We start from the raw sequence: 22,821 nt of genomic DNA, 5'->3' as shown, positions 1-22,821 counted from the left end.
TACATTGGGTGAATTCAATTGGTTTTATAGGATTATGTGTTTAATTTATTGCTTTCTATTAATCTATAGGCCAATAGCGATTAAGAGTATGGCTCGCCTTTAGGCAGAACAACCAGTTTTCGCTAAACCTTTTGCCACGCCCCCGACCTTTCTTTCCACCAATGAGAAACCTTTCGACACGCCCACCTTTTGCCACGCCCATTGCTCCAGGCTGCAGTTACCCCTACTTGCAAATGACTCAAAGATCATGTGTCATCGGGTGTCAAATAACGCCGACATGGACGCACACATTGTCTGAACACTTGCTAGTAGTTGCCATGATAGACAGAGAAAGATCGCTCTAACCAGTTCTTTCAGATGCACATTTTTTATACAGAACAGTCAGTGAAGATGAAGAAGAGGATGACATGTTCTTCTGGTGCCTGTTTATAGTCGCAGTATTGACGTCAATGTTTGCTTCAGACATGATCATAAAGAGGTGTTCCCCATAGAGGCCCCTAGAGGACGCAGTTCAAAGTTCCCTTGAAAGGGAACCTCATTTTTGGGAACATCATCTTTTGAAAAATGTTATTTTAAAAAGAAAATTATTTATTTATTTAAATAGTTTTATTTAGGTAATAGTTTCTATAACCAGCACTTTATAATAACAATAGAAAAATCTGTGCTATGTCCCAATGCTGAAAGTGTTTTTTTGTGTGGCTGTCAGTAAGTTAACAGACAGGTCACACAAAATAAGAAATGTTTTTTTTTACTAAATACAATTTCCTCCACCCACCCATTAACTTGAATAAATAAATATCAGTTTGAGGATCTGATGGGGACTGTCTTTGTGATCTAGCAGCATAAGCTGACTTCAGTTTTCCTGTTTCGTGCACTAAATTGACTAATTATTCTCTACCTTTTTATCCGTTATATTTGCTAAGTTGCAAATACATTTGAGATTCGATTGGTCCGTGGCGTTAACTCAGTCTGTGGGTGTGTTCTGAAACTCCACCTTTTTTGACCTGCAGTTTTTTTTTTTCTCAATTCATTCCTCATTTTGCGGAGCTCCTACAGTAGAGCAACCTCTTCTCAATACACTGGAGTGTCGAATAGCTGAGCTAAACATATATATATATATATGTACCTGTACTTTAAAGATTCAGAGAAAGTATTTAATTCCTAGAAAGAAATAACAATGAAGCTTTGTGCTGATGACCCGGGGTTATGCAAAAAGCGAAGCAGAGAAACATCTAAGATAAGTTTTCCAAAGCCATGAAAAGAATGAAAGGAAAGAGTAAAGATATAAATATTACACCATACTGCTGCTGTTGTTCTTTCAATGAGTGAATTTAAAGGGTATACAGTAGATGAAATGCCAAACGAATATACAATAATAACCTTTGTTTTATCAAAAGTAAATCATGACACCACATAAAATATAAAAAGATGTAACAGTTTATCCAGTTTAATGAAATAAATGAGCACTAATAAAATAAAGTAACAAACTGACTCCAGTATTTTTTTCCCACATCATGCTAAAGTTTACAGACTATGAAACATTCACACTTCCCATAAAGGACTGATTATGGTTCTTTTTTATTGCAAACATGATACTTGACTATGAACTGCTGCTGATCATTATTCTTTTGACTGTAATATTCTGACCATCGGTGCCTGTCTCACACCAAGATTACCTACACTTCATCGTTGTTGTGTTTAGGGGATAGCCTTTTTGAACTTCATTTTGCTCCAAAACTAAAAAAGAAAACAAACTTGGTTTGAAGTATATCGGGCCTTTAGTTTCTAATTTTGCCCACCAAGCTTGCTGCTCTGAAGACTTTACTGAATGGTTTGGGCAGTTTTTCCTCACCGGGGCCATTTTGGGGCATCTGCTGAATGAATACATGTAAAGAAGAATAAATGTAAAGTTGAAACTTGTGACAGCAATTTTTCAGAAGAGGGATTTCTGTCATTATCTTCCTTCCCTCCTAAGTTATCTGATCCTACCTGTTACTATCTGATCCTGTGCTACTCCTAACATCTGTCCCTGCTGAAACCATTCATGCTGTAGGATCTCCTCAATAGTTGCTCTCTCGGTTGGGTGATAAGCCAGGCAGCGGCTTATCAAATCCTGCAATTCTGTTCAAGTTTTTCATTGGTTAGTCATGTATGTTCTTTTATGTCCATGTAACTTGTTAATGTTGTCAAGTATGAAGAAGCTTTTGAAATATGTAGCATGTATAATGCTTTGTGGGTTTAACAATGTTACTGTCACATTGTTCTCTCACACCTGTGGAAATGCTGATGTTAAAACTCAAACGGCCATGCATCATGTCTTCTAGACTATTAAAGGGCTGACATCTGCACACCATTGTGTACATCATTTTGCCCAGAGACCAGACGGTTGTTGGCCCTGCTTCGTATTTTAAGTCCTTGTAGTATTCAGGTGGGCAGACTCCTGTTCATAAAAGCAAGAGATATTCAGGTTGAGCAAACATTTTACCTACAAAAGTCATCCTCAACTCGACCAAATGTCCATTTTCACACATCAGTTCCTTGTTATTATTAAATCAATGCACAAAAGTTTGGCTTCTCTTAGGCCTTACTGCAACAGTAACACAAAACGTCAAACTCACCTGTAAAATCACCCAAGTACCCTGATGTTTTCACGAGGTCACCGCAGCCGAAGTCTATCAGTTTGACTTGGTTAGTGTTTGTGTTGATCAGAAAGTTATTCAACTTAATGTCACGGTGGAAGACGCCTCGGTCAAGACAGTGCTTGGCCCCGAGCACCGCTTGGTACATCAGCCTACGAGTCTGTGATTCGTTCACTCGCTGCATATTGTTAACCATGAATTTGAGCAAGTCCTTGCAGGGTTGTGGATATTCCAGGATCAGGATGAACTGATCGTCCTCTTCAAACCATTCCAGCATGTGCACAATGTAGGGGCTTAACGGAGGCCGTTTCAGCAGCAAGTTTAGAGCCACTTCTGCAAACAGCGGCTTTGAACAGCCAGGCTTCAGAAAAGAGAGATCAGTAATTAAGAGTTCAATATCACATTTAAATTGTATCTGCGTTTTAATTTGTATTAAATTACAATTTGTATGTACAGTAGTTTGTATTTAAATGTGTACATTGAGTTATGTCAACTTACTATTTCAATATACCGGTCTGTTTCACACTTGGGGATGAATTTGATGGCAACCTGCAAAAAATAAATATATTGAATAAATGAAAAATCAAACAAATTAATAAATACATTAATAAGTGCACTAGATGTTACTGATGGGTAAACTGATCGTATTGAATCTGCAAATTAACATTAATTATATATATGTTTTTTTTTAAATTGAGATTTATAAATCATCTGAGAGCTGAATAAATAAGCTTCATGTTGATGTATGGTTTGTTAGGAGGACAATATTTGGCTGAGATACAACTATTTAAAATCTGGAATCTGAGGTTGCAATAAATCTAAATATTGAGAAAACAGCCTTTAAAGTTGTCCAAATGAAGTTCTTAGCAATGCATATTACTAATGAAAATTTAAGTTTTTATATATTTACGGTGATAAATTCACAAAATATTTACATAGAATGTTAGGTTGGCTATTGCTACAAATATACTTGTGTGACTTAATACTGGTTTAGTGGTCCAGAGTTACATATTGTCATTATCACAAATATTTCCATTTAAATTTCATTCTATTCTAAGCACTTATCTATATGGTCTAAATAGATTGATGAATAAAGTGGTGATTCTACCTGCTCACGTAGAAATTTGGAAATGCCCTCATACACAGTGCCGAAGCCTCCTTCTCCAATCTCTTCTCCCACTTCATAAATCTCATCAAAAGGAACTGCAAAAATTTACAAAGAAAGCTTGTTAATATATGAGATTCACAGTTTTACATAAAGTCCAAAAGCAGTGCTTGAATAAACAAACACATCCAGTTCACATCAGATACATGCACACTAAATATGCTCAATGTTTGAGACTAACGCTGCATCCGAAATTGAATACAAAGTAAGTTCAAAATCAAATGAAGAACCTACTCAGACAGTATGTGATTTCGGATTAAATGAAAATAATACTACTTGGTCAGAGCACTAGATTTAAGCTTTAAGTTTGGAATATCGTTGAGGAATTAGTCATACGTGTATAAACACACAGACTACAGGTTAACTAGACATAGACACAATCAGTGGAGGAACAAGAAAAGGTTAACAAGTGGACATAGTCTCACCAGGAGTTGGATCGGTGAAACAGGCTGCTCTGAAATGGGTTTGATCTGTGATTCGTCTATGCTTGGATGCACCTGGAAATTTGGGGGTTACTGGATCAAGAGCAGACGGGCCTGGAAGAGGATCAGCTGGATCCTGCAGACCCACTGCCACAAGACCAGGTGCTCCTACGACAGCTGTCCTCTCTGAAACATCTGGATCTTGATCAGGCTCAGATGAACCAGACTGAGGATCTTCTGGAGGATCAACTGGTTCCTGTAGAGCCGTCGATTCAGGGATGTTTGGATCCAGCTGAAGATCATTGAGATCCTGAAGAGCCGTCGACTCAATGATGTTTGGATCCAGCTGAAGATCAGTGAGATCCTGTAGAGCCGTCGACTCAATGATGTTTGGATCCAGCTGAAGATCAGTGAGATCCTGTAGAGCCGTCGACTCAATGATGTTTGGATCCGGCTGAAGATCAGCGAGATCCTGCAGAGCTGTCGACTCAATGATGTTTGGATCCGGCTGAAGATCATTGAGATCCTGAAGAGCCGTCGACTCAATGATGTTTGGGTCCAGCTGAAGATCATTGAGATCCTGAAGAGCCGTCGACTCAATGATGTTTGGATCCAGCTGAAGATCAGTGAGATCCTGTAGAGCCGTCGACTCAATGATGTTTGGATCCAGCTGAAGATCAGTGAGATCCTGTAGAGCCGTCGACTCAATGATGTTTGGATCCGGCTGAAGATCAGCGAGATCCTGCAGAGCTGTCGACTCAATGATGTTTGGATCCGGCTGAAGATCAGCGAGATCCTGCAGAGCCGTCGACTCAATGATGTTTGGATCCGGCTGAAGATCAGTGAGATCCTGCAGAGCTGTCGACTCAATGATGTTTGGATCCGGCTGATAATCAGCTGAATCTGTGTCAAGCTGTGGACAAAGTGGAGCCACCTTGTTGTGCTTTTTCTGTTGTGTTGCTGCACGTTTTACAGCCCGCCACGCTCTTTTGAAGAATGCACAGATGTGTTTCTTCTTCTTCTTGTTTGCTTGATTTTCAAAAAAAAAAATGAAATGATGGTTACAAATTTCCAACAGATATTAGAAATCACATTTTGAGGCTAGACACAAAGGATAAACTTTCCAACTTATTGCAAATAATAGTTAAATAAACATACTCAACAGGGTCACTAGACACAAGTGTGAGAAACAGGACAGAATTAAAATGACAGTAGACCCACCTTCAGCTGGCTCAGGATCAGCTGGTTCTTCATCACAGTTCACCGGTGTGACGCTGGATGGACGCGGTGGAGGATCAGTTTGCTCCTGTAGGGCTGTTGGCTCAAGGCCGGAGGGACCTGGCTGTGGATCAGCTAGATGCCAATGTGCCGCTGGTTTGAGGCCGGACAGACCACACTGAGGATCAGCTGAATCTGTGTCGGACACAGACTGATGAGGGACCACACTGTTGCCTCCACGTCGACACTTGTCTCCGCTTTTCACAGCACGCCATGTCTTTTTGAAGAATGCACAAAATCTATTCTTGTGTTTTGATGCTTTTTCTGTAAATAAAATAAATAAATATTTATGGTTACTAAGCTGACTTTATTTAAACTAAATTAAAATTTACATTTAACATGAAATGCCACAACAAACTACATTAGTACTATATTATATATTATACTGTATAACTGAATTATTTCACAAAATGGAATGGAAAAAAAAATATTAATTACATTGTTAGTAACAAATTACAAAATTAAACAATTAACAAAATGATTATTCGAATCAAGGATTTTTTTATAGTTATTTTCCTGGTCTGTGAAACCTGTGAAAAATAAGTCAAATGATATTTGACAATCTGAAGTTTGTTGTTGACCTGTTGGGTTGTTCTCCATAGCTGCTGCTGCTGCTGAAGAAGAAGTTAGGGTTTGCTCCTGAAGGGTCGGTGTTTCCTCCAGCTGTCAGTGTATCATCTACTAACACTGAACACTAGAGCTGAGCTCCACTGACTCCCGCGCTGGAGAAACACTGGAAAATCAGCAATCGACTCGAGTGTTTTCTTACGGGATGATCTTTGCTTCTGCTCGGATTCTCGCTGAACTGACCCACACTAGATCAGATTAGTTGTGCGGCTCTGAACTCGGGCTGCAGAACGCTTCACTGTGACGTCAATGAACTTTCTGTGACGTCACGTGTACACTGGGCGCGCTGTGTGGATTGGCCTCACATAATCGCATTATTTGAAAGAGAGTAAATTAGCGGTCTTTATTGTAAGGAATAATCAACGGCCGTGAATACTTAGAAAATAATACACACCTGAGGTGTTGACGCGCACGACGCGAAGCGTCCATTACTCCGCTCATATTACGGTTACCACAAGACATCAGATTATATATTGCAAGGCAATATATAGTTTTTGTACTTAAAACACTATGTAATTAGGATTAATTTCCAACTTTCCATTGCTAATTCCAAAACTTAATTTTAGACCTAGTAATGGAGGCCATTGATACCAGACTAATTGGAAAGAGCGAGAGAGAGAGAGAGAGAGAGAGAGAGAGAGAGAGAGAGAGAGAGTAACGTTACCTGTGAGTCAGTGCATCTCTTAAAAGTGTTCGTCAGCAGTCTTTCCCAGCAAACACAGCACGTTGTGAGGACGTCGCCAGGATTAAACAAATAAATAGTTTTCTTAGCAAATGGTGATAATGTTTTACTGACCGATTTTTTTTGAAAGAGGGCACGGGACAAATAACATTTAAACTAGCTGCGTGCGTCACTTTCTCAGCACTTCAACGTTAAATGCGCGTGCACGTAATTTTGTTCTGTAACGGTCAACTTCCAGCTGACGGACACGGAGGAAAAGGTAAGAGCTGGGGCGTAGATTACGCGAGTGTGGTGTAAAAAAAAACAAGCTTAAAACAGTAAGTTGTTAATGTTTTTTTCTTTTTCTTTTTTAAGAAGTCTCTTCTGTTAACCAAGCCTACATTTATTTGATAATGTTCAGCAAAACAGTAAACAAATGTAAATATTTTTACTAGCCTATTTAAAATCACTGTTTTTTATTTTAATATATTTCAAAATTTAATTTATTGAAAATTATTATTATTATTATTCTTATTTGCATCATTACTCCAGTCACACAAATTCTGATATTCTGATATGTTGCTCAAAAAGTTATCTGGCTCGGCTCTGTGTTCATCTTCAGTTCTCTCTTCACAGCAGTTCAGTCAGTGTACTGTTTGAGTAAATGAATTACTCCGGGATATTGGTTTGTTTGAACTCAGGGGGAGTGTCTGCCACGTTAAAAAAGTTAACAGCTTAAGTCATTTGTGGATGAATGCGTATTGGAGACGCGAATCGTTTCACAAGGCCTTAAAAAATCTTAAATGTCTTAAAATCAGATTCAATGGATCAATCAGATCCCAATTCTGCAAAAATTGGACAGACACATTTCCTCCCTGATGTACAGTAGTTACTGGTTAGCTGACCTGCCTCCAAGCCTCTTGCAAGTTTACTGAAAAATGGCTCTAGAATTTTCTGAATCATAGCAAGCACTAAGTACCAACTCTACCATTTCCAGATGGCCCCTGGGACGTGTAGACGGCTGTCTGTGACAATACCCCTTACAGCCAAAGGCTTAAGCTACATACCCAACTTAATTGTTAGGGTCTCGGCCTGGGGTAGAGCTGAAGGCTTGGAATCAGGAAAGATTCAAAAATTTTAGGGGATAAAGCTAAGAACCTAACATTTTAAAAACGTGTTTCAATTTCTACTTACAAAATGTGAAAATGTGTCAAGAATTTCAAAGTTCAATAAAAAAAACTATATATTTTTTTCCCATAAATAAATAAATAAATATATATATATATATATATATATATATATATATATATATATATATATATATATATATATATATGTGTGTGTGTGTGTGTGTGTAAAACATTTACATTTAATTAACAAATATATTATATAATATATACATTTTTATAATATATATATATATATATATATATATATATATATATATATATATATATATATATATATATATATGTGTGTGTGTGTGTGTGTGTGTGTAAAACATTTAAATTTAATTAACAAATATATTATATAATATATTATATAAATTTTTATAATATATATATATATATGTGTGTGTGTGTGTAAAACATTTAAATTGAATTAACAAATATATTATATAATATATTATATACATTTTTATAATATATATATATATATATATGTGTGTGTGTGTGTGAAACATTTAAATTTAATTAACTAATATATTATATAATATATTATATACATTTTTATAATATATATATATATATATATGTGTGTGTGTGTGTGTGTAAAACATTTAAATTTAATTAACAAATATATTATATAATATATTATATACATTTTTATAATATATATATATATATATATATATATATATATATATATATATGTATCAGTTGACATTGATGACAAGTCCTGTGTTTTCAAAGGCTCCGTGATTTCCATTTGTGCTGACAATTTATCAGCCCATTCCTTGGCTGGTTTCAATACTTGCTTTAGTCAAGGACGGATCTGTCGTTTCTGTCTATGTCACCACCGTGACATTGGTAACAAAACTGAGGAAAGTGAGTGTATTCTCCGGACTCCTGACACACACTTTAGACATTTACAAGTGCCAGATGGTAAAACTTTGTATGGTGTTACTGGACGCCTCCCTTTTGATAAACTGCCTCATTTTGAGGTTACTGAATCCTTTCCGCCTGACTTGATGCATGATATTCTTGAAGGTGTCATCCCACAGGTTCTGAAATTAGTCTTGCTAAATCTTACCCGTGAAAGGCTGGTAACAGTGCAACAGTTTAATGACCAGCTACAACAGTTCCCCTTTGGACAAAATGATATAACTCACAGGCCTGTTTTGCTGAAGCCATCTGCTCTGCAGCAAGGTGCCATCCCAAGAAAAGCTGTTGAAAAACTGACCCTTTTCCGACTCTTACCTTTTTTAATTGGAAGCTCCATCCCTCAGGACAACACTTACTGGGCTCTTTATTTGCTATTTAGATCTATATGTGACATAGTACTGGCACCTGTGATCAAAACAAGTTGGTTGAGTCCATTGTCTGCTCTCATCACAGAATTTCTGAAGAATTTTCAGAAGCTTTTCCCTGACAAATTCACTCCAAAGATTCACTTTCTGGTTCACTATCCTCGATTAATCAAACAACATGGTCCACTGAGAGCACATTGGTGTCTCAGGTATGAGGCCAAACACCTGTACTTAAAACGCCTTTCATCAATTGTAAACAATTACCAGAATATTGCAAAGACTTTGGCAAAGCGCTATCAAATGCGCCAGTGTTGGGAAGCACAGTCAACTGGACACCATGTCTCGGAAAATGTCCCGTACTCTTTAATAGAGATACGTTTGAATGCACTACCCTCTCAGCTTAGAGAGATTATTGCAGAGGACTCTGCTGAACTGAATGATACACTCTGGAAAACGTCTCAGGTTACGAATGTAACCATGGTTCCCTGAGAGGGAACGAGACACTGCGTCCTCTGAAGGGACACTATGGGGAACACCTCGTCGTGACCCGTGTCTGAAGCATACTTTGAAAAACGCCAATGTGTTGGCCGGCGACAGCCTCTGACGTCGCTACCGGCGCGACTATAAATACGCGCCCATAGGACCCGTCACTTATCTTCTTCGTGAAGCTTGCGTCCGAAGCATGGCAGGGAGCTAGAGGACGCAGTGTCTCGTTCCCTCTCAGGGAACCATGGTTACATTCGTAACCTGAGACGTTCCCTGTCAAGGGAACTTCGAACTGCGTCCTCTGAAGGGACACTATGGGGAACAGTATACCCACGCCGCCATGCTGAGGGGAGTGCAGGCCAGAATCATGGCAAACACTAAGTACCAACTCTACCATTTCACCGGGAGTCGCCCCTGGGACGGTTCGACGGCTGTCCATGACATTATCCCTTATGGCCAAAGGCCTAAGCTACATACCCAACTTACCTGAAGGGCCTCGGCCCGGGGTAGAGCTGAAGGCTTGGAATCACGAAAGATTCCTTTAAAGGGATACGGCTAAGAACTTAGCACTGTTTATTACCAAGTCTTGCCTGTCACAAAGGAGGGGCTCTCGTGGCACTCTGATAGAGCAGCTCGTAGATGGAATGGCCCGGGAGCAGAGCAATTGGAGGACGGAACATACAGATGAAGCCTCGGCCACGCCTGTACCATGGCGTCCAGCCCCAATGGAGCTGGATGAGTCAGAGGAAGCCAGAGGGGATAGTGCGACGCTCTCTTGAGCCGCAAAACCGATCCACCCAGGTCTGGCCAACCTCTCTAACTCTACTTCAACACCTTGGTGCGAAGGCGCCATTCCCCGAGCCTCAGCAGGATGTCTGCTCTCAAAGTGCGTCTCAAAACAGTATGTAGTACTGGAGCGCTCTGATGAAAAAACCGAGAATTCAGTCTCCCATGAGAGGAGGACTCCGAGCTCCGAGCAGCATGCTCATAGGCGACCCTTTTAGAAAAGGGGAGCGCTGCTAAACTACCGCGAGAATTGCCCACACAGCCCCCCATGTTAAGGGGCGGTGCTTGAGGTGTATTACAAATACACACTGGTTGGATGAAGCCCAAGGAACCCCGGGGCTAATCATCTTAAGAAAGGGAACGAAGCGGAGCGCGTAACCCTTACCGTACAGGATTTTAGAAAGTGCGCAGAGCCTTGCGTGCACACTTACCACTTACGTGGATTTGAGACAGTGCGCAAAGTGTTCACGTGCACACTGACCACCATGTGGTTTTGAGAAAGTACACAGGCTTAGCGTGTGTACAGAAAAAGGTTACCTGACAACCACTGTATGTGGGAGCTCACCTTCAGAGAGACCTGTGAAGCCTACTATCTGATAACCACAATATGTGGGAGTTCACCTACAGAGAGGCCTAGAGAGGCCTACTACCTGTTACCTGATAACCACCTCAGTGGAAGTTAATATGGAACTCGACTCCAGGGAGGCCTGGTGAGGCCTACTACCTGACAACCACAAACCGTGGGAGCTTGTTTTTTTTTTTTTTTTTTTTTTTTAGTGGAAACGCACAGCATGTGGGAGCTAAATCTCCAGGGAGGCCTGGTGAGGCCTACTACCTGACAACCACAGTATGTGGGAGCTCACCATCAGAGAGGCCTGGTGAAGCCTACTATCTGAAAAGACCACAATATGCGGGAGTCCACACAGCCCCTCATGTTGAGGGAAGCGATGCTTGGGGTGTATAACAAATACACACTGGTTGAATGAAGCCCAAGAAACCTCGGGGCTAATCATCTTAAGAAAGGGAACGAAGCGGGGCGCGTAACCCTTACCGTACAGGATTTTAGAAAGTGCGCAGAGCCTTGCGTGCACACTTACCACTTACGTGGATTTGAGACAGTGCGCAAAGTGTTCACGTGCACACTGACCACCATGTGGTTTTGAGACAGTACACAGGCTTAGCGTGTGTACAGAAAGGTTCCTAAGCATTGCAGAGGCGCTGGATCGCACGGGAGAGGCGAGCTCCAACCCTCAAGCGAGGGGAGCATCACCTGAGGCAGTACATACAGAAGGACTCCGTAACTACCACCTCCCCGGATGCGCCAAGCGGCCAGGCGGCCCCTCAGGGTGACCTGGCCGGATATCCATGATATTCCCTGCAGTGCTATGCCAGTTCTGACGATCAGCCAGGCTCCTCGGGAGGGGTGTGGGACGAGCAACCGCAGAGCGCTTGCTTCCCGCACGTGGAACTCGCTCTGCGGTGGGTGTCGCGCCCTGGGGGGGGCGAACCCACACGGCACAGCCGCCTGCCGAAAGCGTGTGATCGTGGCCAGAGCACAAGGCTGGAACTGAGCACTGTAAAAGGAAACTCACAGAGTCTGTTAGAAGACATAACCACCAGCAACATAACACCCATAAGCAGAAAGGGTTACATACTCACCCACCCTCCTGTACTGGAGTCCCGCTTTACGGGGCGTCCCCTTTTGGTCCGGACCGTCAGTAAGGAGGTCACTATGAAAATAGGACCAACCAAAAACATAACAGGTCCAGGATAGGAGACTGTTATGTGAGAAACTTTCCACCTAACCATGATCAGGTGGATCGCTGGTGGCTACAGGGGAATTAGGCAGGGGAGAAATGAAACGGAATTTAAAAACATCCAAAAGGAAGTGACAAACTCCTAGGTATCGCTCTGATCCAGACGAGAACGCTACCCCGTCTGAATCACATCCTTCAGACCCTGCTTACCTCTTCGTGACCCGCGATTCCTCTTGCCCCTGCCCTCAGGCGGGGGAGGAGCACGAGCCGCGACACTAGCCTTCTGCGCCCGTCTTCGATCCTCAGATCGAGATGGGCCAGGACCCCTTTGTTGTTCGGGCTCTGCTACTGCGTATGATTTACCATTTAAGCGGGATGTATCCTGGAAGGGCTTAGATGGCAAAGAGGGAGATTTTAGAGAGGATGTTCCCCCACTGAGAGATAGCAAGCCAGCATCTCTTCTACAGGGGGCATCCTCTCATAGCCGTCCTCGTGCATGCCATCGATATCAGCATAACTCGTATGCTGAAACCGATGGATGCAAGAGAAAACGGCCTCTTCCATTCCTTTTCAACTTCTGCATGTAAGTCAGGCAAGAATGGAAGGCTCACCTGGGCTGCGGGCTATGGTCAGAAAAATAACACTCATCGAGTCTACCTCGCGACGTTACCTTTCTGGCACACTTCCATGGCAAGTTTATTTATTTTTATTTTTATTTTATTTAAAAAAAAAAATATATATATTTTTTTTTTTTTTTTTTTTTGGCCGGGCGCGATCCATAACCTCTAACAGCTCCCCATACGCAGAGCAGGAGAAATGAGCGGCTCAGCCTCAGCTTCTTCACCACTCTCAAATATCTCCTGCTCTTTCTGGTTAGAACCCAGCAGAGCACTAACTTCAGTGTCAGAAAGGGTTAATGACAACGCATCTTCCTCTCGAAGTTCGCTCTCGTTTGCCGCCGGAGAGTGTGAGAGGAAAGTCCCTCTCTAAACTCCTCAGCGAGATCCACCTGCGATCCCCACGAGCTCATTCTCCTCCGTGCCTCGGCAACGGCGGGTCCTGAGCCGCGAGATCCAGATGACAAACGAGAGCGGAGCTTTTCCACAGAAAAACGCTCGCAGTGCGCGCAGATTGCCCCCTCAAGGACATCGCGCGCGTGCTCTTTGCCCAAACAAGAGACGCAAAGACTGTGTGTGTCATCAGGTGTCAAATAACGCTGACATGGATGCACACACTGTTTAAACGCCTTGCTAGTGGATGCCATGATAACCATAATAGATCGCTCTTACCATTCTGGTCGTTTCTCAGATGCACGCTTCAAACAAAACAGTCAATGAAGACGAAGAAGATGAGTGACGGGTCCTACGGGCGCGTATTTATAGTCGCGCCGGTAGCGACGTCAGAGGCTGTCGCCGGCCAACACATTGGCGTTTTTCAAAGTATGCTTCAGACACGGGTCACGACGAGGTGTTCCCCATAGTGTCCCTTCAGAGGACGCAGTTCGAAGTTCCCTTGACAGGGAACCAAACAAGTGATATATGACAGAGTCAAATACACCACTGGAGACTTCTTGATCCTTGACCTTGTGTATGCTGAGGAAATCCCAGTTTTTTTGAAAGTTCTACATATTGTTAAGTACCACAGTCAGTGGAAATTGTGCGGAAGACTCTACCAAACTTGCTGCTTCTCTGAGCATCTGCATGCCTTTGGTGTCCGATCAACAACTCAGTGGGTGGCCATTACACCTGGGGAGGAAACTGACTTCCATGCCCTTGATGCATACACAGATCAAGAGGAAACCTGTTCGTCACACTGCTTCATCGCCCTGTGAGATATACTAAGTTATTTGTAATTTCAACTTGATTTAAATTTAGGCTAATGATTTGTTGGATTTCAGTGATGAACAGAATCAGAATCTTGTTGTTAGCGATGCAATGTGCCAGTCAATCTTTAATTTGTGATTAACCAATACCACTCAACCTATACCATGATATTTTTCCAATGGTCTCCTGAAAGGAGAGTTCCAAGGTTATAAATTTGATAAGCTACAACATGTTTAATTTAGCTTTGATTGCAGCAATTGATCAACAGAATACACATTTTTCACAAGATTTTGTCACTTCCTGGAATGTAGCAAGGCAACGTCTAATTGGTAAATTCATAACAATGCTTGCTATTTATTGAACCTCTCCTTCTTAATTAAATGCTTTTTCGATTCTAGAACATGAGATAGATGGAGCCACTCTTGCTGTTATCTCAGAGAGGATGTCTGAGAGGCTCTTTCCGGTCATTCGCAAACAGAGTCTGTTTCTGACCCAGTTGGAGAAACTTAAAAGCACACCAATGAGCAGGTAAACAGAATGGTATCCCATACGCCAAAACACAATCACTGTGCCCACTCTTTTACATTGGTGTTCATGGTAGGTGCGCCGTATATTTTCCTGCTTTTTTGTCCTTTACCAATCACACCTATGAATTTGATAAGTCTCTTATTGAATTTCCCTTTTCTTGCTCAAATTTTATTTCTCTGTAGAGAGAACCCTCCAAGAAACATTGATAACTCCAGCCAAGCACAGTCCGGTCCAGATACCTCTTTAGTTTTTCCAACAGTGCTGAGGATGGCCATAGACAGAAGAGATTCTGATCTGAAGAGTGCAAGTAAAACAAAACTACGGAGTCTACTGATCCAGTCTCTTTTTGACCACCTCAGTAAGGAAACAATGTAAGTTGCTACTACTAGGGCCTTTCTAGCTTGATAAATGCTTGATTAATAGCACTGCAACAAATACAATATCAATACACGATTCTTGCCAGACGTACATAAGGGTTATATGTAACAAATAGTAGAAATCTCCTGTTGTTGTTGTTTTTTTTCTTGGTGGTTGCCTGGTTGCGCATATTTAGTGTGAAAAAAGCGAACGTACAGGCCATACTATGTGTCATGTTTAAACCAACATTGTAAACATAATCATAGATGATGCCACAGGTTTTTATTTAAAAGAAAGAAAGTTGCCTGTGTATGTATCTAGGCCTAGGCAATTTATATTCTCAATACTTATTAAATTAAAATTAATATTACTTTATTGGATTTGTACTAGTTACTTGAATGCAATAACTTAATCGATCAGACTAAATTTGACATGGTCGAACCTGTTACGACAAACAATAATATTTTCAAGGATGGCCTAAATACAAATTGAGGAAATGAGGAAACTATCCAGACACAGGTGGATGAAGGTTAACTAATCAGTGACTAATGAGAACAGGTACAGACTAGACAGAGCATATTTGTGACATAGCTGCTGATCCAACAAAGTAAAATTAGTTTAACCCAAGCTAATGAATAAAAATGCACATTTGATCAGATGCAACTATACTCACCATTTAAAAGATACATTATTCGTATGCTTGGCGAAAGAGATGTGTTTTTAATCTAGATTTAAACAGAGAGAGTGTGTCTGAACCCCGAACATTATCAGGAAGGCTATTCCAGAGTTTGGGAGCCAAATGTGAAAAAGCTCGACCTACTTTAGTGGACTTTGCTATCGTAGGAACTACCAAAAGTCCAGCATTTTGTGACCTTAGGGTGCGTGATGGGTTGTAGCGTGGAAGAAGGCTAGTTAGGTACGCAGGAGCTAAACCATTTAGGGCCTTATAGGTAAGTAATGATAATTTGTAACTGACACGGAACTTAATAGGTAGCCATTGCAGAGACTGTAAAATTGGGGTAATATGATCATATTTTCTTGACCTCGTAAGGACTCTAGCTGCTGCATTTTGGACTACCTGTAGCTTGTTTATTGACGAAGCAGGACAACCACCTAGAAGTGCATTACAATAGTCCAGTCTAGAGGTCATGAATGCATGAACTAGCTTTTTTGCATCAGAAACAGATAACATGTTTCGTAGCTTGGCTGTCAGGAAAGGGAACAGGATCCAACTGCAATAGAATGAATGAGATGTCTTTTATTGAGAAACTCAGAGGACTTAATCCGTTGGAGCACGAGACAGTCAGCACTCTGCATAAACAGCCAGCTTGAAGATCCCTACGGCGATAGCCGCACAGCAGCGAGGAACAGGTGGCAGATCAGCGCTGGAAAGCCGAAGCGTCCGAAGGCAATGCACAGGTGAGTCGAGACAGCCGCCTGGTTGATGTGGACTACTGAGTACGAGAGGCAAAGCAGGGGGGAGAAAAAACAAAAGCAGGAACAGCAGGTCGACTAGATAGTGAAAAGACACAAAAACGGAGTCAGGCAAACTATGACAAGCAACAAGAAGCTTACTGTAGCAACACTTACGGACTGACACAAGATAGCAAACACAAGGGTATGATAAAGGCAAGATAATCGGAGTAAGACAGGGTGCAGGTGAGGGAGAAAACGTTAACAGGGATAACAAGGGGGGCGGAGAAAACATAGCGGGAATAGTGAAACACCTGGCGAGCCAGCAAAACCCAAATCATGTGCTCCAGGACAGAAAAAGCCTCAGCCCCCATTGAGATCATGACATTGGCAATGTTTCTAAGATGGAAGAATGCAAGAATTGGAAGAATTGCTCACTCATAGGCGACCCTTCTTGGAAAAGGGGAGCGCTTCTAAACTATCACCAAAATAGCCCGTCATGTTGAGGGAAGCAATGCTTGAAATGTATAAACAAATACACACTGGCTGAATGGAGCCCAAGGAACCCAGGTCTAATAATCTCAAGAAAGGGAACGAGGCAGAGCGCGTAACCCTTACCGTACAGGATTTCAGAAAGTGTGCAGAGTCTTGTGTGCACACTTACTACTTACGTGGATTTTAGAAAGTGTGCGAAATGTTCACGTGCACACTGACCACCATGTGGTTTTCAGAAGGTACAAAGCTTTGCGTGTGTACCTAAAGGTTCCTTTGCATCGCAGAGGCGCTGAACCGCAAGGGAGAGGCAAGCTCAAATTTTACAAACCTCTGGCAAGATAAAATAAAGTAACAAACTGACTCCAATATTTTTTTCCCACATCATGCTAAAGTTTACAGACTATGAAACATTCACACTTCCCATAAAGGACTGATTATGGTTCTTTTTTATTGCAAACATGATACTTGACTATGAACTGCTGCTGATCATTATTCTTTTGACTGTAATATTCTGACCATCGGTGCCTGTCTCACACCAAGATTACCTACACTTCATCGTTGTTGTGTTTAGGGGATAGCCTTTTTGAACTTCTTTTTGCTCCGAAACTAAAAACGAAAACAAACTTGGTTTGAAGTATATCGGGGCCTTCAGTTTCTAATTTTGCCCACCAAGCTTGCTGCTCTGAAGACTTTACTGAATGGTTTGGGCAGTTTTTCCTCACCGGGGCCAATTTGGGGCATCTGCTGAATGAATACATGTAAAGAAGAATAAATGTAAAGTTGAAAACCTGTGACAGCAATTATCAGAAGAGGGATTTCTGTCATTATCTTCCTTCCCTCCTAAGTTATCTTATCCTACCTGTTACTATCTGATCCTGTGCTACTCCTAACATCTGTCCCTGCTGAAACCATTCATGCTGTAGGATCTCCTCAATAGTTGCTCTCTCGGTTGGGTGATAAGCCAGGCAGCGGCTTATCAAATCCTGCAATTCTGTTCAAGTTTTTCATTGGTTAGTCATGTATGTTCTTTTATGTCCATGTAACTTGCTAATGTTGTCAAGTATGAAAAAGCTTTTGAAATATGTAGCATGTACTGTATAATGCTTTGTGGGTTTAACAATGTTATTGTCACATTGTTCTCTCACACCTGTGGAAATGCTGATGTTAAAACTCAAACTGCCATGCATCATGTCTTCTAGACTTTTAAAAGGCTGACATCTGCACACCATTGTGTACATCATTATGCCCAGAGACCAGACGGTTGTTGGCCCTGCTTCGTATTTTAAGTCCTTGTAGTATTCAGGTGGGCACACTCCTGTACATAAAAGCAAGAGATATTCAGTTCAATCAGTTCCTTGTTATTATTAAATCAGTACACAAAAGTTTGGCTTCTCTTAGGCCTTACTGCAACAGTAGCACAAAACATCAAACTCACCTGTAAAATCACCCAAGTACCCTGATGTTTTCACGAGGTCACCGCAGCCGAAGTCTATCAGTTTGACTTGGTTAGTGTTTGTGTTGATCAGAAAGTTATTCAACTTAATGTCACGGTGGAAGACGCCTCGGTCAAGACAGTGCTTGGCCCCGAGGACCGCTTGGTACATCAGCCTACGAGTCTGTGATTCGTTCACTCGCTGCATATTGTTAACCATGAATTTGAGCAAGTCCTTGCAGGGTTGTGGATATTCCAGGATCAGGATGAACTGATCGTCCTCTTCAAACCATTCCAGCATGTGCACAATGTAGGGGCTTAACGGAGGCCGTTTCAGCAGCAAGTTTAGAGCCACTTCTGCAAACAGCGGCTTTGAACAGCCAGGCTTCAGAAAAGAGAGATCAGTAATTAAGAGTTCAATATCACATTTAAATTGTATCTGCGTTTTAATTTGTATTAAATTATAATTTGTATGTACAGTAGTTTGTATTTAAATGTGTACATTGAGTTATGTCAACTTACTATTTCAATATACCGGTCTGTTTCACACTTGGGGATGAATTTGATGGCAACCTGCAAAAAATAAATATATTGAATAAATGAAAAATCAAACAAATTAATAAATACATTAATAAGTGCACTAGATGTTACTGATGGGTAAACTGATCGTATTGAATCTGCAAATTAACATTAATTATATATATGTTTTTTTTTAAATTGAGATTTATAAATCATCTGAGAGCTGAATAAATAAGCTTCATGTTGATGTATGGTTTGTTAGGAGGACAATATTTGGCTGAGATACAACTATTTAAAATCTGGAATCTGAGGTTGCAATAAATCTAAATATTGAGAAAACAGCCTTTAAAGTTGTCCAAATGAAGTTCTTAGCAATGCATATTACTAATGAAAATTTAAGTTTTTATATATTTACGGTGATAAATTCACAAAATATTTACATAGAATGTTAGGTTGGCTATTGCTACAAATATACTTGTGTGACTTAATACTGGTTTAGTGGTCCAGAGTTACATATTGTCATTATCACAAATATTTCCATTTAAATTTCATTCTATTCTAAGCACTTATCTATATGGTCTAAATAGATTGATGAATAAAGTGGTGATTCTACCTGCTCACGTAGAAATTTGGAAATGCCCTCATACACAGTGCCGAAGCCTCCTTCTCCAATCTCTTCTCCCACTTCATAAATCTCATCAAAAGGAACTGCAAAAATTTACAAGGAAAGCTTGTTAATATATGAGATTCACAGTTTTACATAAAGTCCAAAAGCAGTGCTTGAATAAACAAACACATCCAGTTCACATCAGATACATGCACACTAAATATGCTCAATGTTTGAGACTAAGGTTGCATCCGAAATTGAATACAAAGTAAGTTCAAAATCAAATGAAGAACCTACTCAGACAGTATGTGATTTCGGATTAAATGAAAATAATACTACTTGGTCAAGAGCACTAGATTTATCCTTTATGTTTGGAATATCGTTGAGGAATTAGTCATACGTGTATAAACACACAGACTACAGGTTAACTAGACACAGATGTGAAACAATCAGTGGAGGAACAAGAAAAGGTTAACAAGTGGACATAGTCTCACCAGGAGTTGGATCGGTGAAACAGGCTGCTCTGAAATGGGTTTGATCTGTGATTCGTCTATGCTTGGATGCACCTGGAAATTTGGGGGTTACTGGATCAAGAGCAGACGAGCCTGGAAGAGGATCAGCTGGATCCTGCAGACCCACTGGCACAAGACCAGGTGCTCCTACGACAGCTGTCCTCTCTGAAACATCTGGATCTTGATCAGGCTCAGATGAACCAGACTGAGGATCTTCTGGAGGATCAGCTGGTTCCTGTAGAGCCGTCGACTCAATGATGTTTGGATCCAGCTGAAGATCAGTGAGATCCTGTAGAGCCGTCGACTCAATGATGTTTGGATCCGGCTGAAGATCAGTGAGATCCTGTAGAGCCGTCGACTCAATGACGTTTGGATCCGGCTGATAATCAGCTGAATCTGTGTCAAGCTGTGGACAAAGTGGAGCCACCTTGTTGTGCTTTTTCTGTTGTGTTGCTGCACGTTTTACAGCCTGCCACGCTCTTTTGAAGAATGCACAGATGTGTTTCTTCTTCTTCTTGTTTGTTTGATTTTCTAAAAATAAAAAAAATGAAATGATGGTTACAAATTTCCAACAGATATTAGAAATCACATTTTGAGGCTAGATACAAAGGATAAACTTTCCAACTTATTGCAAATAATAGTTAAATAAACATACTCAACAGGGTCACTAGACACAAGTGTGAGAAACAGGACAGAATTAAAATGACAGTAGACCCACCTTCAGCTGGCTCAGGATCAGCTGGTTCTTCATCACAGTTCACCGGTGTGACGCTGGATGGACGCGGTGGAGGATCACTTTGCTCCTGTAGGGCTGTTGGCTCAAGGCCGGAGGGACCTGGCTGTGGATCAGCTAGATGCCAATGTGCCGCTGGTTCGAGGCCGGACGGACCACACTGAGGATCAGCTGAATCTGTGTCGGACACAGACTGATGAGGGACCACACTGTTGCCTCCACGTCGACACTTGTCTCCGCTTTTCACAGCACGCCATGTCTTTTTGAAGAATGCACAAAATCTATTCTTGTGTTTTGATGCTTTTTCTGTAAATAAAATAAATAAATATTTATGGTTACTAAGCTGACTTTATTTAAACTAAATTAAAATTTACATTTAAAATGAAATGCCACAACAAACTATATTAGTACTATATTATATATTATACTATATAACTATATTATTTCACAAAATGAAAAAAAAAAAAAATAAATAAATTTTTAGTAACAAATTTCAAAATTAACAAACAATTAACAAAATGATTATTCGAATCAAGGGTTTTTTTTATAGTTATTTTCCTGGTGTGTGAAACCTGTGAAAAATAAGTCAAATGATATTTGACAATCTGAAGTTTGTTGTTGACCTGTTGGGTTGTTCTCCATAGCTGCTGCTGCTGCTGCTGAAGAAGACTCTGGGTTTGCTCCTGAAGGGTCGGTGTTTCCTCCAGCTGTCAGTGTATCATCTACTAACACTGAACACTAGAGCTGAGCTCCACTGACTCCCGCGCTGGAGAAACACTGGAAAATCAGCAATCGACTCGAGTGTTTTCTTACGGGATGATCTTTGCTTCTGCTCGGATTCTCGCTGAACTGACCCACACGAGATCAGATTAGTTGTGCGGCTCGACGCTGAACTCGGACTGTAGAACGCTTCATTGTGACGTCAATTACCCTCTGTGACGTCACGTGAACACTGGGCGCGCTGTGTGAGTGGTCCACTGATCTATAATAGAGAATTATATATAGATCAGTGGAGTTAACTTAGCTGTCTTTACTGTTATATATGTAAGGAATAATCAACTGCCGTGAATACTTCAAAAAAAATAATAAGAAAATAATACACACCTGAGGGGTGATGCGCACGACGCGAAGCGTCAATTAACGTTACTCCGCTCATATTACGGTTACTACCCCTCAAGACATCAGATTATATATTTCAAGGAATTTGTCCGGTTTTTGTACTGAAAACGCTATGTAATTAGGATTAATTTCCAACGCCTCCATTGCTAATCCCAAAACTTAATTTTAGAGATAGTAATGGAGGCCATTGATACCATACTTATTAGAGAAAGAGAGAGAGAGAAACGTTACCCGTGAGTCCGTGCATCTCTTAAAAATGTTCGTCAGCAGTCTTTCCCAGCAAACACAACACGTTGTGAGGACGTCGCCAGGATTAAACAAATAAATAGTTTTCTTAGCAAATGGTGATAGTTTATCCATTGACACACAGACGCAGACCGTGTTGAAGTGGAGAGTAGCAACCGTTTTTTTTTTTTTTTTTTTTTTTTTTTTTTTTGAATGAGAAGGGGCGGGAAGACACAATAATCGCATGACTCAATGACCGCATAACACAAGTGCTTTTAGATTATAAGAAGAAAAAACCCTTTGAGATACTTATAAATAATAAAATTTAAAAAAATAGGATTATTCTTAAAATAGATAATCTTGTATTTTTACATTATGCTATAACCTTAAATGATATAAAACATGAAATACATACAATTAAATAAATTTAATTGTTAGGGTTATGTAGCTACCCATAACTGAATAGAAATAAATAATCTGCAAATAATAATAATAATAATAACGTTTATATAACTATAAATATATCCTAATATAGCCCAAATGTGGCCATCTGGGACCCACAAATAAACAATAATGGGTAGCCTAATTGTGGCCCATAACTGTATCCAAGCTGGGGCCCACATTCAGCCCATCAAAGTGCCCACTCTGAGCCCATGCCCAGTTGAGGGGGGGATAGTTCACCCATTCAATTGATAAATTAACAGCTAGTTAGAGATGTAAAGGGAACTGAACTACGTAGTATTAATTAAAAATAAACTGACATTAGG

General features: G+C 40.7%; 2 protein-coding genes and 1 long non-coding RNA gene across 11 annotated transcripts; 1 reads left to right on the top strand and 2 right to left on the bottom strand.

The window, feature by feature from the left end:
- Positions 1-1,523: 1,523 nt before the first annotated feature.
- Positions 1,524-6,133, bottom strand: LOC113040912 (cyclin-dependent kinase 12-like). 6 transcript variants are annotated; one of them, XR_003275313.1, is made up of 9 exons: positions 6,086-6,133; positions 5,448-5,768; positions 4,230-5,264; positions 3,748-3,842; positions 3,138-3,188; positions 2,619-3,000; positions 2,273-2,440; positions 1,990-2,113; positions 1,524-1,874 (listed from the first exon to the last, which is right to left on the bottom strand). XR_003275313.1 is itself a non-coding variant. In XM_026199112.1 (9 exons), exons 1-9 carry the CDS (start codon positions 6,102-6,104, stop codon positions 1,849-1,851), a joined length of 2,229 nt encoding a protein of 742 aa, XP_026054897.1. In that variant the 5' UTR covers positions 6,105-6,133; the 3' UTR covers positions 1,524-1,848. The 6 variants fall into 6 exon arrangements, 4 of the variants coding, with proteins under 4 accessions (XP_026054897.1, XP_026054898.1, XP_026054899.1 ...); XR_003275314.1 differs by having other exon boundaries at positions 1,524-1,871; XM_026199112.1 differs by having other exon boundaries at positions 1,990-2,121.
- Positions 6,134-14,098: 7,965 nt separating this feature from the next.
- Positions 14,099-14,996, top strand: LOC113041712 (uncharacterized). Its single transcript, XR_003275440.1, has 3 exons — positions 14,099-14,118; positions 14,513-14,642; positions 14,825-14,996. It is a non-coding gene; the product is annotated as an uncharacterized LOC113041712 (long non-coding RNA).
- Positions 14,997-17,291: 2,295 nt separating this feature from the next.
- LOC113040911 (serine/threonine-protein kinase pim-2-like) lies at positions 17,292-22,229 on the bottom strand. Of its 4 annotated transcripts, none has more exons than XR_003275311.1 (10): positions 22,061-22,229; positions 21,334-21,692; positions 20,696-21,016; positions 19,960-20,508; positions 19,472-19,566; positions 18,862-18,912; positions 18,343-18,724; positions 18,055-18,222; positions 17,767-17,890; positions 17,292-17,651 (listed from the first exon to the last, which is right to left on the bottom strand). XR_003275311.1 is itself a non-coding variant. In XM_026199110.1 (10 exons), exons 2-10 carry the CDS (start codon positions 21,350-21,352, stop codon positions 17,626-17,628), a joined length of 1,743 nt encoding a protein of 580 aa, XP_026054895.1. In that variant the 5' UTR covers positions 21,353-21,692; positions 22,061-22,229; the 3' UTR covers positions 17,292-17,625. The 4 variants fall into 4 exon arrangements, 2 of the variants coding, with proteins under 2 accessions (XP_026054895.1, XP_026054896.1); XR_003275312.1 differs by having other exon boundaries at positions 17,292-17,648; XM_026199110.1 differs by having other exon boundaries at positions 17,767-17,898.
- Positions 22,230-22,821: the final 592 nt, after the last annotated feature.

This window comes from Carassius auratus, chromosome 23 (genome assembly GCF_003368295.1).
Source record: "Carassius auratus strain Wakin chromosome 23, ASM336829v1, whole genome shotgun sequence".
Taxonomy (NCBI): Eukaryota; Metazoa; Chordata; class Actinopteri; order Cypriniformes; family Cyprinidae; genus Carassius; species Carassius auratus.
The sequence above is the reverse complement of the archived record's forward strand: the minus strand, read 5'-3'. Positions and strand labels throughout refer to the sequence as shown.

Excerpts from the sequence above, each read along its gene's own strand:
- LOC113040911 (XM_026199110.1), bottom strand. Across the intron at positions 17,899-18,054 it reads TAACATCAGCATTTCCACAG|AATTGCAGGATTTGATAAGC; the intron begins GTGTGAGAGAAC and ends AAACTTGAACAG. Across the intron at positions 17,652-17,766 it reads ACAGGATCAGATAGTAACAG|CAGATGCCCCAAATTGGCCC; the intron begins GTAGGATAAGAT and ends GTATTCATTCAG.
- LOC113040912 (XM_026199112.1), bottom strand. Across the intron at positions 3,843-4,229 it reads TTTCACCGATCCAACTCCTG|TTCCTTTTGATGAGATTTAT; the intron begins GTGAGACTATGT and ends AAATTTTTGCAG. Across the intron at positions 3,189-3,747 it reads CCAAATTTCTACGTGAGCAG|GTTGCCATCAAATTCATCCC; the intron begins GTAGAATCACCA and ends TATTTTTTGCAG.